Source organism: Desmodus rotundus, chromosome 6 (genome assembly GCF_022682495.2).
Source record: "Desmodus rotundus isolate HL8 chromosome 6, HLdesRot8A.1, whole genome shotgun sequence".
NCBI lineage: Eukaryota > Metazoa > Chordata > Mammalia > Chiroptera > Phyllostomidae > Desmodus > Desmodus rotundus.
The window spans coordinates 14,080,398-14,095,723 of NC_071392.1; the positions used below are offsets into that span (position 1 = coordinate 14,080,398).

General features: G+C 38.2%; 1 protein-coding gene across 7 annotated transcripts in view; it reads right to left on the minus strand.

Moving 5' to 3' along the window:
* Window positions 1-3,885: 3,885 nt before the first annotated feature.
* The window catches only part of PALS2 (protein associated with LIN7 2, MAGUK p55 family member), a 93,385-nt gene continuing 81,944 nt past the window's right edge, over window positions 3,886-15,326 (minus strand). For all 7 annotated transcript variants that reach the window (XM_053926634.2, XM_053926635.2, XM_053926639.2 and 4 more), the window contains 3 exons: window positions 11,259-11,461; window positions 9,863-9,991; window positions 3,886-4,799 (listed from right to left, as the gene is read on the minus strand). In XM_053926634.2, coding sequence (XP_053782609.1) covers window positions 4,623-4,799; window positions 9,863-9,991; window positions 11,259-11,461 — 509 coding nt within the window. In that variant the 3' untranslated portion in view covers window positions 3,886-4,622. The remainder of the gene's footprint in view (window positions 4,800-9,862; window positions 9,992-11,258; window positions 11,462-15,326) is intronic.

Consider the following 15,326-nt stretch of genomic DNA (forward strand, 5'->3'; position numbering starts at 1 on the left):
ACTGATATGATATTGAATTATTAGTCAATGGTATTCTTAAGTCTGTAAATAATATTCACTTGTACTATATAAAACAATCCTATCCTTTAAAATACTGAATTGGTCCCAAGAACTTAAAATACATGACAGATGTGATGACATGGATTCTTACAGCACATCCTTTGAAACAAGAGAGGGCAGGTACCATAATCTCTAAGCCTGAACTGTACACGAATTCATTAGAAGGCTTAAATAAGTATTCCCCAGGAGGTTTTCATCTAGGACTCCCCTTTTTTCTTTAAGGAAATTAAGTTATAATGGTAATTTTATGGGCTTAATACTTCATTTATTTATCAAAAAGGAGATCAGTATCTGACTCAAGGTAAAAACCAAAGCCCTTTTAAACAATGTGAAAAAAGTTCCAGAATGTACAAGAATTGGGGAGTAATTAAAAATTTTTAAAGTTGAATTAAAAGACATTTAGAAAGTAAAGTAAAATTTAAGAACACTAGTTATAATTACATGGGTGAATATATTTAGTTTTATTATTCATGTATTTTGGAAGAACTTTACATATTATACACATAGCTTATATATATATTATGTATATATATGGTGATTCAATCATTTAAAAAATGACCTGTTATCTATATACATAAAATTTCAGGATTGCTTTTTCCATATTTAGTATAAAGGTTCATTACTACAAAATTACTGGCTCTTTAGCCTGTGATTTCTGGAAATCGGAGTGTTGTTTCAGAAGTTGTAAAAGCACAATGTAAGCAGATCACTATTTTGACCAATTTTCAAACTTTAACAATTCAAAGTAATTGCACCTAACTCCACAGCCATCCATCTTGAAAATCACCCCCATCGTGATCATGACACTTGTTACGCATACAAAATAAAAACCAATTTATTCTTAACATAAAGATCACCGTCCATTACTGGGGTATTATGGGCAAAGCGTCTGGTATCTGGCCATAATCTACAATGCCACATTATTGTTTTGTTTTGGTTTTTTTTGCTAGTTTGCATTCCCTCAATTTGTAGTAATAATCAATTTACTCTTTTAAGGAAAACTTATCCTTATGAGCAATTACAAGTAAGTTTTACTAGCTTCAAATCTGGGGTTCAGGTTACTATAGCTCACTCTGGGTTTATGATGATTTTTTAGTAAGCTATGTTCAGCAATTGCATAGTTAAAGTTGGCAAAAATAAATCAAGTCTTGAAGTACTGGGTATTTGATATTACCCAAGCATCAAACAGAAACTGAGACTGCAAAATCAGGCATGGCTATAGTGAAGGCGAAATTCTACTTACAGCACTTCAGATATACGAGGTCTGTCCAGAAGGTATCCAGCCATGGAATATGAAAAATAGAGATATTTACCGAAGAAGATACAAGATGCGAGAAACACTGTACATAGGACAATGATGCCTCAGTCCCCTTCAAAGTAGGCACCTTGGGACCTCACACAGTTCTCCCAATTGCCATCAGCTGTCCTGTCATATTTTCCTGAATCTCATCCATGGTCTGAAATCTCTTCCCTTTCACAGGTGATTTTAGTTTTGGGAAAAGCCAGTAGTTGCAGGGTGCCACATCTGGGCAGTAGGGGGGCTGAGTCACTTGGGTGATTTGATGTTTCACCAAAAAACTCTGCCTGAGACGTGACATGTGAGTGGCTGTGTTGTTGTAATGAAGCTGCCAATCACAGTTCCCCATAGCTGTGGCCTTCTGAATCATCCGAACAGTTTCCACAGAGGAATGTTCAAACTTAATGCAAAATCTGATGCAGGTTCGTTGTTCTACCTGCTCATTTTGAATGTGGTGGCCACACGGTACATACGCTCACTCAACAGTGTCTGCCGCCCCCACTGACTGTTACAGTGAAGCTGACACTGCTCCTCATGCACATTCCAGTCCACTCTCCTTGGCTGCCGGGTTACATTAATGTTGTACAAACTATTCTCATTAGATTAACAATGGCTGGACTTTTTCCGGACAGACCTGGTACTCCACTAGTCAAGGTTAAATTACTTACCCAGAGATATCACCTCTGGGTATTTGTACATTTGAAAAAATATATCTACATATTTTCAGTTGTACATAAATAGTCACGCCCTTAGTGCTGAATGCAGATACTCCCCTGCCCACAAGGAATGGCACGTCATTTTTCCCAAAAGCAAATGCACGTGTGTGTGTGTGTGTGTACTGTAACTCTTACCAATTGTTAAACATCGCTTTAAAGCAGGTTCCCTTCCGTAAAGCTAATTCCCCCAGCCCTCTCCCACAACAGAAGCCCTTGGTCACAGTGGCACTCTCGCTGCTGTGGGAGCGTCCCGGGGCCGCTGGACTCCTCGACCAGCACAGCTCTGCTGGTTCCTGAAGACTCAGATGGGACTTGAGTTTCAAGTTCAATGACTACTTATTGAGATACAATGAACTTTTCTAAATGTATTTTCTTCAGTTCTGGCACCTAGTCTGAAATGAACTGAACTACATCATTTTATTTCATATTAGGAGGGATCTAGTATGTATTAACTAAGTAGTTAGTTATGAGTACCATTCATAATAGAAATAACTCCTTTATGTATTGACTGCTTTCTAAATAATATGCATTTTTATACCACATGATACAGCTAAAATACATATGACGTAAAAATCATCTGTATTTGCCAAGATGGTTGAAATAATTTGTGGATAAACTATGTGTCCTGCTACAAGAATCCCAAAGTTGTCCAGAGATGAAGGCACAGCAGAGAATGCGGAAAGGAAGTTTCTCTTAACATGTGCGGTGTGCTGAAACACAAGTCCCAGGACATCACCTCAGCGCTGTGCTTTGCTTCGTGTTGCTCTGAGCAGCCAATACCGTGATGTAAATATATGAGGTTTAAAAGGTACTGAAGTTATTAAGAGTGTGATCCATTTTGCCACCAATTTCCTATCTTAGGACAAAGAATGTGAACGCGTGTTCTGGATATGAAATCTGGAATTAAAAAATACCTATGGACTTTCAATCTTAACAGCACAGCAGCTTGAGAGTTTTGTTTCATTGTGAAAAGATTTAAAACAAAGCATGCTTACTCCTCACTGCCAGGCGTTTCTTCCCCCCCCAGCCCCGCCGCTGGCACTCCCTGCGACAGCTCTGGTGAGGGAAAAACAAATTCAGCAGCCAGGTGTCCGGTGCCTGCCGCCTGACAAAGACAACCACCAGCGTTTCAGCACCAAGCCCTCTGAATGTGAGTACGTTTACGTGACAAGCTCCAGCAGCAATATAAAATACGGCTGACTTAGTGTAATGAAGAGCTGCATCTGAGAACATTTTAGCAAGAATTTATACCATCCCAGAATCCTAAAGGAAGGTATTAGCTAAGGTGAATTTTGGAAATGTGTACATATTAATGCATCTAGAGAACTGTTTTCTTAATCACTAAACAGAAAAGTGCATTTCCTTACAGAAATGTAAAAAACCCACAATATGATTTAATATATATTATATAATACATACAATGTACATATTATATAATGTATATGTTATATATAGATAAAACAGCTGACAGTTACCTCCAATTTGAAAAATCATTCAGTGGACTGGGTTCTCAGCACAAAGAATCTAACAAATACCTTAATGATCACATCACACTTCAGACCAGAGCGGGCGCGTTCAGGGTGCTGTGGCCGCAGACTGGGCACATCATACTTCAAAGAGCACAGACTGTTCACCAGCTCCTTCAAACTGCAAACTTAGAGGCATTTTTAAGTATCACAGAAATATGCAGAAGCATAATACAGTTGCTGAACATATCCTAATAAAAAACTGTCTAAAGAAGTAGGTTCATTTTTTATCAATTAAATTTTTCCCTGTAAAAAAGTAAGTCAACTGTGCCATTTTGCTGTAAGGTTTTACAGAAGGCACTCTCTGAGTCTGCCCTGCCTTGCTTGCTGTGTACACGTTAACTTGTATCAACCTGTCTTTGCAACAAATGAGAGTGCAAGGTGTTGCTCTTCCTGTTTCCACTAAAGTTAGAAACGAAGGGGAAAAAAGCCAACACGTCTGTAAATCAGAACGGATAACCACACACCTCTGAAATAACAAACTGTGTAGCACTGAGCAGACTTCTGATGTCAGGTTTGGATGGTAAGAGACTCGCTGTAGCACTGACATCCAAGCTCTGCTTCTGTAAGAAAGTATATTAGGAGAGAAGGCCAATAACTATTTTCTCCCTTCGCTAGTTAAATACTGAACTAAATGACAACTTTACAAAACTATTTCAAGTATTTATCATCACAGTGAAAATGTGAGACCAATGTTCGAATGAATGAGTTGAAAATTCCTGATGAAAAAGGCAAGGGTACTAAATCAAAACATACAAAATGCTTCAACGCATTTCTTTATGTGGTATGAATAGATTGTCCATAAAAAGTTAGAAAAATTAAGATAATTATATATTAGTACACCTTCCCAACCACATTTTCTATAAAAATTCAGAGTGGTGTACTGGTATTTCAATCTACACAGTAAAAATGCCTGGGCTTGGCAGGTATCTTCTATCTGTGCCCATATTTTCTCAGTAGAAGGTTTAACTGTTGTAATCATTTTCTAAAAGTTGGATTTTAATTGTGAACCTTATTGAGTCATCAGTAGACCCAGCTGATGGGGACCCACTGGGGCTCCATTCTCAGTTTCTCTATGGCAGTTTGTAGCTTTTCAAAGGCTTTGTCTAGATTGTCGTTTATGATGATCAAATCAAAATAGTGGTTGTACGCTCTTTGAATTCGGGCACTTTCATCCACTGTTTTCTTCAAGTCAGAGTCCTGTGGAAGAGTTTTAAAAGGAAATGTTTTTATTATAATGTATATTTACTTGGCTCAAACACTAACTCAAAGTGAACATAACAAATAAGTATGTTGGATACATTTTTATTGTGATTCTGATATTAATTCTCTAACCTGAATCTATACAGTGTTAACAAAAAGATCCTACCACCTGTTCCTGTACTCATCTTTCCCGCTGTGCTCATGTTTGCATCTGTGAGCATTCTGCATCTTCCGTTGCTCTGATGTTAGGGTAAGATTCCTGATTAAAAGGCTGCTGACAATAACCTTGGGGTAAAACCCAAGGTAACATGATTTTATCTTATGGATACTAGATCATGGAACCCAATTTCTAGAGGCTATTAAGCTCCAAGCCACATTGCTGACTATCTCTAAGAAAGAGAATCTTACAAACGTGTTTTGAAGATTAACTTTTCATTTATTTATTCTTTTAGCTAGCATTATTTATATGTCATAAAATATCTGTAGTCATTTTGGAATGATGGGGAGAATACATAATTAATGGGTTCTGCATAAGTAAAGCTTTTCATTAAATTGCAAGTGTTTTGAAATTTTACAATAATTCTACAGGTTATTCAAATATTTATTTTATTTAAAGATTTTTAAAAAATCCTCATCCGAGGATACATTCACTGATTTAGGGAGAGAGGAGTTGGGGGGAGAAACATGGGCGTGGGAGAGAAACATCTACGTGAGAGAGAAAACATTGATTGGTTGCTTCCCTACACATGCCCCAACCAGGGACTGAACCCACAGACTTTTGGTGTATGGGATGACACCCCAACCAACTGAGCAACCTGGCTGTGGCAAATATTTATTGAGTTTCTATTGAAGTGTTTACTGTGTTTTATTATTTACGGCTATAACAATGAGTAAGACAGATTGGGTTTCTACCCTATAGTGGAGGAGACAGATAAAGGGCGAATAAACACAAAAACCTGCAAGGTGTACGAAGTACTACAGAAGAAAACAATCAGAACAAAGTATTTTAAGAGATCCACTTCAGGTAGAGTGATTGCCAAGACTCTGAGTAAATGACTTTCAAACTGAGAACCACAGTGGGAGAAAGAGCCCTCCGGCAGAGGAAACCACCATGCAAAATCCAGGAGGGAAATGACCCTGATGTGTTAAAGACACTGAAAGAAGACCAGGACGCACAGACGGTTGGGGGGAGCTGTAAAAATTTGAGATGGGCATGGAATAGGTCTTGAAGGACCTAGATGGAATGGAGACATCTCTGGATTATTATGACGGCGGAGGAGATGGAAGTGACCTAAACTGAAAATATACGGGATGGGTAAAAGTAGATCTACAGTTGTTTGTATGGAAAATAAAACAATAATTAATAAATAATAATACAAGAATAAACTCTGTGTTTCACATACTCACACTAACTGTAAACCTACTGTTGCCCACCCCTGTATTTTGGTGATAAAATCATCAGGATGAGCTAATGGGCTGGAAGCGAAAAGTGAGGACAATGAATGGAGGATTCTCTTGGGTTTCTAGCTTGAGTAAACGGGTGTAGAAGATGCAGAGTTGGTGAGTAGGGATGGGGAGAATGTGATTTATTAGGGAAGCAAATGTTCTACCTCGTACCTGTTAAAAGTTAGTAAGTCTGTGAGACATCCAAGTGGAAATGTAAGTAGGTGATTGGTTGTGCAAGTCAAAGCTCTGAGGTCTGAGATACCTGTATATAAATTAGGAATCATCAGCGTAATGATAGTATATAAGTTAATATAAAGAAGTACAGAGAAGTAGGTTCCCAACTAGGTCTGAGGGCCACTAATACTTCTAGTTAATATTTTTCATTGAGACTCCTAAGTAAGTTTGAAAAACCTAGAATATCTTTTATTTCAGATCTGTAAACAGGCCACAGTTCAACTTGAAAATAACACAACCTATTATAGTCATTAGCAAGCTGGCTTGTTAACAAAAAATCAGGCCTTGGATGGGTGGCTCATTTGGTTGGAGCATCATCCCATACACCAAAAGGGTTCGATGCCCACTTGGGGCACATAGGAGAGGCAACTGATCAATGTTTCTCTCTCACACTGATGTTTTTCTCCCTCTCTCTAAATCAATAAACATATCCTTGAGAGAGGACCAATTTCAATAAGCTCCTATTGGTCAAAGATGGGACAATTTGACTCACTTCATAAGTTATATTAATGTCTAACCACTATGCTGTACACTTGAAACATACTATTGAATGTCGACTCTAACTGAAAAGTTAAAAAAGTTTTTTTTAAAGATGGGAAAATTTGAGCATCAAGAAGAACAGTAACTGCAATTACACATCAAGTTAAAATCCATGTGTTCATAATGAATTAAAAAACAGCCCTCGCTGGTGTAGCTCAGTGGATTGAGTGCCATCCTGCAAACCAAAAGGTCACCAGTTTGACTCCCGGTCAAGGGCACACGCCTGGGTTGCAGGCCAGCGTCCCAGTTGGGGATGTGAGAGGCAACCGATCAAGATGTTTTTCTCCCTCTTTCTCCATCCCTTCCCCTCTCTCTGTGGATAAATAAAATCTTAAAAAACATAACCCAAACCTTATTTGGTCACCTGTTGCCAGTGGAGGTTGTTATGGAACAAGCCCATTATTCTGAAAACTGACCCATAAAGGGAAAGTATCAAGCATATGTCTCGACTTTCCTATAGAACTCTACTTCAGAGTAATCAACTAGTTGATGAGCAATAGTTATTTTTTTAAAAGAACTCCAGTTTATAAATTCAGAAAGAGTCACAAACTTAGAATATTACCAACTTACAATCCCTAAAAAATATAATAACTGACCAAAGCAAAGACCAATAAAACTGGCTCAAATCACTAGGTGAAAAGGTACTGAAGAACTTTACAGACCAGACTCACAACACCTGAACCCACTGACTAATCTCATCACAAAAAGAGACAGCCTTTTTCAGACGCCTCAGAATGTAACAAAACAAGTGCCACCTATTAATTATTCTTGAAAAAAAAAATGGAACCTGTACCTGATCAAGCCTCTCTCAGTTCACAGGAAATACAAGAAATAGAGGATAACGATACAATGGAGACAGAATTGATAAAATTCAATTCGATAGGATAAACGACAATTTTTTTAACAACTAAATTAGGTTAAAAGAGGGGAAGAGGAAGGCAGTGAGAATTCAGGATTAAAAGAGACTAGAGGGATGTCTGCTCCCAGCTAAGATGCACTAACAGGAATCAGACTAATCCTCCTGCCTGACCACTAAACCAGACAAAATGTAGGGAACAGTTTTAAGACTTCGTGCAACAGGCAATGAGAGAGAGATCCCAGGGAGACCAGAAACAAATGCAGTGAGCCCTCTGACCAACCCCAGCTACCAGCCTGAAAGAGTTTCCAGGCTGCAGCACCGTGAGGCATCGCCCAGAAGGAGCCTATTGGACCCTCTAAGTTGGGACAGAGCTGCGAGTCCAGGGAGACCAAGAGTCTGCAGGGCAGAATACCAGAATGGAATAGCAGAGCACAGCGAGAGAACTTCAAAGACCTGCAAAAGGTCCCCTTCTAGCATGCGGCCAAGTACCAATCGTGAATGTGTACCACTCCACTACCCAAGGTCACCAAAGAGCCACCAGAAAGGCTGGGAGGCATTCATGCTGAGCCAGGAACAGGAGCTGTTCCCACCAGGCAGTAGGGACAAGCCCATGACGCGCTGGCCATTTGGGAGAGTGCCGGCCCTGCTCCAGTAGCGGAAAACCAATCCCCGCGCGTGAGAACTGCTCTGGTCTCACCTAACAAACTTGATTAAGCGAGTCCTGAAAGAAACAAACGAGTTCCAAAAAACTGCATCCCAGAACAAAGCTCGTGCCTGGCATCCAATAAAAAAGTAAGAGGACTGCAAAGAAGCAGGAAAATATGACCCATCCTGAGGAACAGTCATTCAATCAAAGCTAACACAGAACTGACACAAATGTTAGAATTAGGAGACAACATGAAAACACTTATACCTATATTGAAGCTATTCAGAAAGTTAAGTATAGACATGTAACCTGAAAAAGAGCAAAGAGGACTAATACTACATGATTTTAAGACTTAGCAGCTACAGTGTAGGGAGAGGTGGAAGCAGGAGGAGGGAGGGATTGTGAGGGGGCACGAGGGAGCTTTTGGAGGTGACAAACATGTCCGTTACCTTGACCGCATGCCAAGCCTTCCTGCAAGTAATCACATGCACAAACTTCTTAAGTTGTACTCTGTCAATGTGTGCAGTTTACTGCATGCTAATTACACCTCAATTAAGTCGGGGAAAAAAGATTTAGAAGACATCAAGTAAACACAATGTGTTGATCTTATTTGGATCTTGATTTGAACAAAGCACCTACAAAACAGTTATAAATCTTGGGGAAATTCAAATAAAGACTGTATATTGATGATATTAATAAGCTGCTCTTATTAAATTTTTTACATGTTAATGGTGTTAGGGTTATTTTGAAAGGTCTTTATCTTTTAGAGATAAATATTGAAGAAGTATTTACAGTTGATATGATATCAAAGATTTGCTTCAAAATAATTCAAAGTAAGCGAGGAAGTGAGAAGTATGATTGAAACAAAAGTGGCCATATGTTATTGAAGCTAGGTGATGGGCACATGGAAGTTCCTTTATTTCCTTTTTGTATATATTTTAAAATTTCCATAATGTGAAAAAAGAGAGAGGGAGAAGAAGAGAAAGCATGTAACAGAAACTAAACTGTTACTGGAGCCACTTTCCTCATTAGTAAAAATAAGGGGTTTGGATTGATATGCATGTTTTAACACTGGTCCATTTCATTTACACAGAAGGAGTAAATATTTGTTTTAAAATGAAGTGAACCATAATTTTTAAGTTAAAACAATACTGTTTCAAACCCTAACTATATCTAGTAAATGAATTTTTATTCTGTAATACCTTATATAGTGTTAATAAACTTAATGTGTTTATTTCATAAATATGATTATATAGAATTAAAACATGCTCAAAGAACAGGACAAGGACAAGCTGTAGGAGGAAAGAGTATTGTTAGCCTAAAAGAACTGCTCACCGTCAAAAGCTTGGTAGTGATGCCAGCGTCCACTACGGCCTTGTGCATGGCGCGTAAAGTCTCTAGTTCTGGAGCAGCAATGAACACAACATAGGGCATGAACTCCGACGTCCTCAGTACTTTCAGGGCCTGTGTAGGAGAAAATTACACACCAGCATATACAGGATTAGAATTTGTACTGCGACCCTTTATTTACTAAATAATCAAAGTCTATCTGCCCTCTTCCTAAGGATTAAGGATATAATTTAACACTTGCCCCACTTCTATCTTTTTGACTCCATAGAATACTTTCCCCAGTGACCCACTAATTGTCTTCTGACCTCAGTCTTACGACTCTACGATCCTCTTGAACAAGGGACAGCATTAAACTTAATGAATGACCCAAAAGTCATCAAGAATGACGTAAATGCGTTCTATGGGTTAATTGCAGAATTCTGTTAATATTTAAAAAGCCAGAAATTAATCTGTGTCTATTAATTGGAGAGTAGTTATACAAATTAATATATATCCACATTATGAAATACTAAGCAGCAATTGCAAAGAATAAAAAAAGTCTACAGTAACTGACATAAAAAGATCTTCAAGGAAAACTGTCTAATGAAAAAAGCTAAAGAATTTGTACTGCATTTTCCCATTTATGAAAAGAATCAACAATAGAAAACCCATTACATTTTATATATGTACATGTGCATATATATTATATATGTTTTTACTTAAGGCATATTAAAAAGACATAAAGATATACACAAAGCTCAGTATTTATCCCTGAGTAGAGAAGTAAGGTTGGTTTAAGTACAGAGTCGTGGGAAGGGGTTGGTGACGGAGACATGAATTGGAGTAAGTACGAAATGAATGTTTCTGTGTATGTGTTGGGTGGGAATGGATGTGACTTCAAATTTTTATTCTCTTATTTATGCATTTTAATTTGAAAGACCTTTCCAATTACAGTTTACAGCCAATATTATTTTGTGTTGGTTTCAGGTGTTCAGCAGAGTGGCTAGGCAGTCATACACTTTACAAAGTGTCCCCCTGATATTTCCACTACTCAACTGGTACCATCAGTAGTTACTGCAATATTATTGACTATATTTCCTACGCTGTATTTTACGTCCCCATGACTACCTTGGAGCCTGGTTTAAATTTTAAACTTAATGTTTCCTAATGCATGCATTTATATATTACTTGGGCAAGTAAATATTAAACTTCTATCACATTTCTAGTGCTTGACTAATTGATCAGAGATTTATTTAACTCAGGTATATGCATAATATGGCCCTCTATCACCAACAGGTAATGGAGGGAAAGAGCTACCTTCACAATCTCAAAACAAAACCAAACCAAAACTCCAAAGGAAATAAAATTTAAAAGAAACAGCTTTGGAATCCATGTGGCTTACTTGTGGGTTGACATCCAAAATGCAAGTTCTTCCGGTTTGGACAACCTCAAGGATAGAATCAATCTTGGTTCCATAGAGATTTCCTTCATATTCCCCATGTTCCAAATATTTTCCAGCTTTAATATCTGCTTCCATCTCAGAACGTGACACGAATTTATATGCCTGGCCATCTTTTTCATCTTCCCTTGGTTTCCGTGAAGTAACTAAATAAAATAATGTTGAGAAATTATAAAAAGACAGTGCAGGATATTAGAAAATAGATTAAAATGAACAGGGTCGCTTAAGCTTTTTCTGTTTAGTGCCTCTGGCCAAATTTGGCTTGTTTCTTATTTTTGTAAATAAAGTTTTATTGGACAACAGCTATGCTCATTCTTTTTATCACCTGTGGTTTCATTTGTTTTCTACTGGTGGGGTAGTTGTGACAGAGCCTAGACGACCTGCAAAGCCTGAAACAGTTACTATGTGGCCCCTGAGTAAAAAAAAGTTTTGCTGATTCCTGATCTATAGGAATGTTTTAAAAGGTAGAATATGCAATGTATCTAAAAAAAAAAAAAAGGGCTTTAACTCAAAATTTAATTACCTGGAAGCAGAGTCCTATATTTAAATTCTTAATTATGGGGAATCCTAGTAAGTGTGAGATTATGTTGCAAGGGAGTATCTTGTTCAGATGACCAGCACTCCCCTTCTGCTTAAGAAATACCAATTATATACTTTCCTTACACTTTAACATTTCCTAACTGAGTGCCCAGCAACTAAGCAAAGTTCTCCTATTCTTAGTTAATTAGCATTATCATTTTTCTGAAGTGTAGTTTTACCCCCAAGTTGTCCATCCTTTATCTCATCTCAACACCTTTACTTTAGCTTCCTGCTTAGTGATGCTCCTAAACATTAATTTTTCTACTTTGTACTTTAGTGGTGGAAATAGCCACCTCAAAGTTGTTAAGGTCTATTAACTTTCTGTACTCTGATATGAGGTGTATTCTTGCTGAGAGAATGAGAATGAAGAGATTAAGCAAAAACTGAGAGATCCTGTTGTATGATATTTTAAAGCTCTGAGTACTTTCAGAGACATACGACTCCTCTGCAACTCGGGCCATGCTAAGAATGGACTATTATCACCTTTCAAACGGTTGCAAAAGTGCAGAATTAGGTACTCTCTGCCAACTTGTTAACAGTGGCTTGGAAGAAGAGAAGCAGAGTGTGTGCATGTGTGTGTTACTTTCAAGTTTAGCCTTAATCTGAGTTTAGCTGGATCAGTATAAAAAGTTTTCAACTTCTAATCAAGTACTTACACATGCAAAATATCTGAAAAAAACATTAAAAATGCAAACAATTAAAATTAGAAAGTAATCCAGATTAAACGTTGATGGTATTTTAACTATTGGTAACAAGCATAACACATCAAGAAAACTTTTATAAGAACAAAATGAACTTTAAACTCAAGCTCAATAATAAGGGTCCAATTGATAAGTGAGATCATTACACACAACTGGCCCCCTTTTTCCCCTGCTGTTTTCTGGCTCAGCCTTGAGAGTGATCATCTCAGACCAATGCTCACGCATAGCATTTACAAAGTAACTGAAAGATATTCACAGTGTTAAGATGATGGCTTTTTATAGTCAAAACTGGTGATCTCTAATGTTTCTAGAATTATCCACCAAAGATGGTGTGATATAACTTCTAAGGCAATTTAAAACTCCCCAGATAAATACACCCTAGGACTTGGCTCAGTATCTGTGAACATAATTTCAGAAGAGTACCATTTTTTTGGTGAAGCTCTACAGCGAAACCATATGCATGGGACTGTGCTGCTTGAAACACATACACACCGGCACACTATCGCTCCCACTGCCCTCTCAATGTGCTGAGGCCGTCTTAATTCTCGGCCAAGTGTTTTTAGTTTGCCAGTGCACTGAATTTAACTACACTCCCATCCTCTACTCAACACTGGAAAAACAAAAAACAAAAACTATACTGCCACATATTGAAGCCTCTTTTCAGTCCTAGAAAAGAGAAACTATAATGAGATATCACCTCACACCTGTCAGAATGGCTATCATCAATAAATCAACAAACAACAAGTGCTGGGGAGGACGTGGAGAGAAGTGAAGCTTCGTGCACTGTTGATGGGAGTGCAGGTGGGTGCAGCCACTGGGGAAAACAGTACACAGTTTCCTCAAAAAATGCATATGGAACTGCCTTATGACCAGCAATCCCACTCCTGGGAATATATCCGAAGAAACCCAAAACACTGTCAAAATAATATACACACCCCCATGTTCACTGCAGCAGCATTTACAATCGCCAGGACTTGGAAGCAGCCCAAGTGCCCCTCAGTAGATGAGCAGATAAAAAAGCTGCGGTACATTTATACAATGAAATACTACTTGGCCATAAAAAAGAAGGAAATCTTACCTCTTGGGACAGCATGGATGGACATGCAGAGTATTATGCTAAGTAAAATAAGCCAGTCAGACGAAGACAAATACCATATGATTTCACTTATATGTGGAATCTAATGAACAAAATAGCCTAACAAACAAAATAGCAACAGACTCACAGACACAGGGAACAGATGGACAGCTGTCAGAGGGGAGGGGGGTTGAGCGGCTGGGTGAAAAAGGTGAAGGGATTAAGCAAAAAAACCAAACAAATAAAACCCTCATAGATACAGAGAACAGTACAGTGATTAATAGACGGAAAGAGGGGGAAGGGGAAGTAGAAGAGGGTAAAGCGGGAATAAATGGTGATGGAAAGAGACTTGACTTTGGGTGGTGAACACATAACATACAGATTATGTATTATAGAATTGTATACTTGAAACCTATATAATTTTATTAACCAATATTGCCCCAATTAATTCAATAAAATTAAAGAAAAATAACTGGAACCTTCATGCATTGCTGGGAGTGTAAAATGGTACGGCCACTGTGGAAGACAGTGTGGCAGCTTCTCAAAAGGCCGCACAGTCATGGTGTGACCTACTAATTCCAATGCTAGGTATATGCCCGAGAAGAGCAAATCACACGTGTCCACATAAACATTGTACACAATGTTAATAGCAGCACTATTCATCATAGCTAAAAAAACCCCCAGGGCAATCCAAACGTCCATCAACTAATAAACAGCTAAAATGTGGTGTAGCCATAAAATGGAGTACACTTTAACAATAAAAGGTAACTAAATACTGCTACCTCCTATAACATGGATGAATCTTGAAAACTATGTTAGGTAAAGAAGCTTATTACAAAACACACACATTGGATAATTGCATTTCTGTGAAATGTCCAGACAGGCAGATTTACTGCAACAGAAAGCCCACTGATCGTCAGCACGATGAGCTAAAAAATATGCACGCAAAGGCATATCATAATTAAATTTCAAAATACTGAAATACAACAAAATATAACAAAAGACTGAATATTTGTGGAAGGAAAATCAGGTCACGTACAAAATACCAAGAATTAGAATGACACTGAACTTCTTTACAGAACCGTATTCAAGTAAGATCTTTTGAGTTTTACAATCCAGAATTTCTATTCTCTGCTAATTCAATCAAATACAGGGCAGAAAATACGCAATGTGGAAATTAATTCCATACATCATTTCTGGTGAAGTTACAAGAGGATGTGTCCAGAAAAACAAGTCCATAAACTAAGGAAGAAGACGACGATGCAGGAGCAACAGCTTCAACCCGGGACAGCACGAAGAGAAGCAACCTCACCGTGGGGGCAGTGGTGCTCCCGGAAGTAAAAAGCCTGAGCTTCTGGGACAGAGGTCTCCAAGAAAAAAACATGACTTAATAAGTGAGTGAGTCTTTGGTTTAAGACACAACTATACGCATGAAATCAAGGTAAGAGAAGAAAAAAGGATGTCTAGTGATTGCTGGGTGGGGGAAGAGGCAGAGGCTATCCAAGAAAGGACATCGAATTCACTGAAACTCGAGCTATCGTTATGTTGGGAGGACAGTCAGGAAGTCAACAGATGAGGCCCACGCTGGATAAGGCAAGATACAGCAGAATGCAGACAATTAAGAAATGTGGAAGACTACCAAAAGAAATAGCAGAA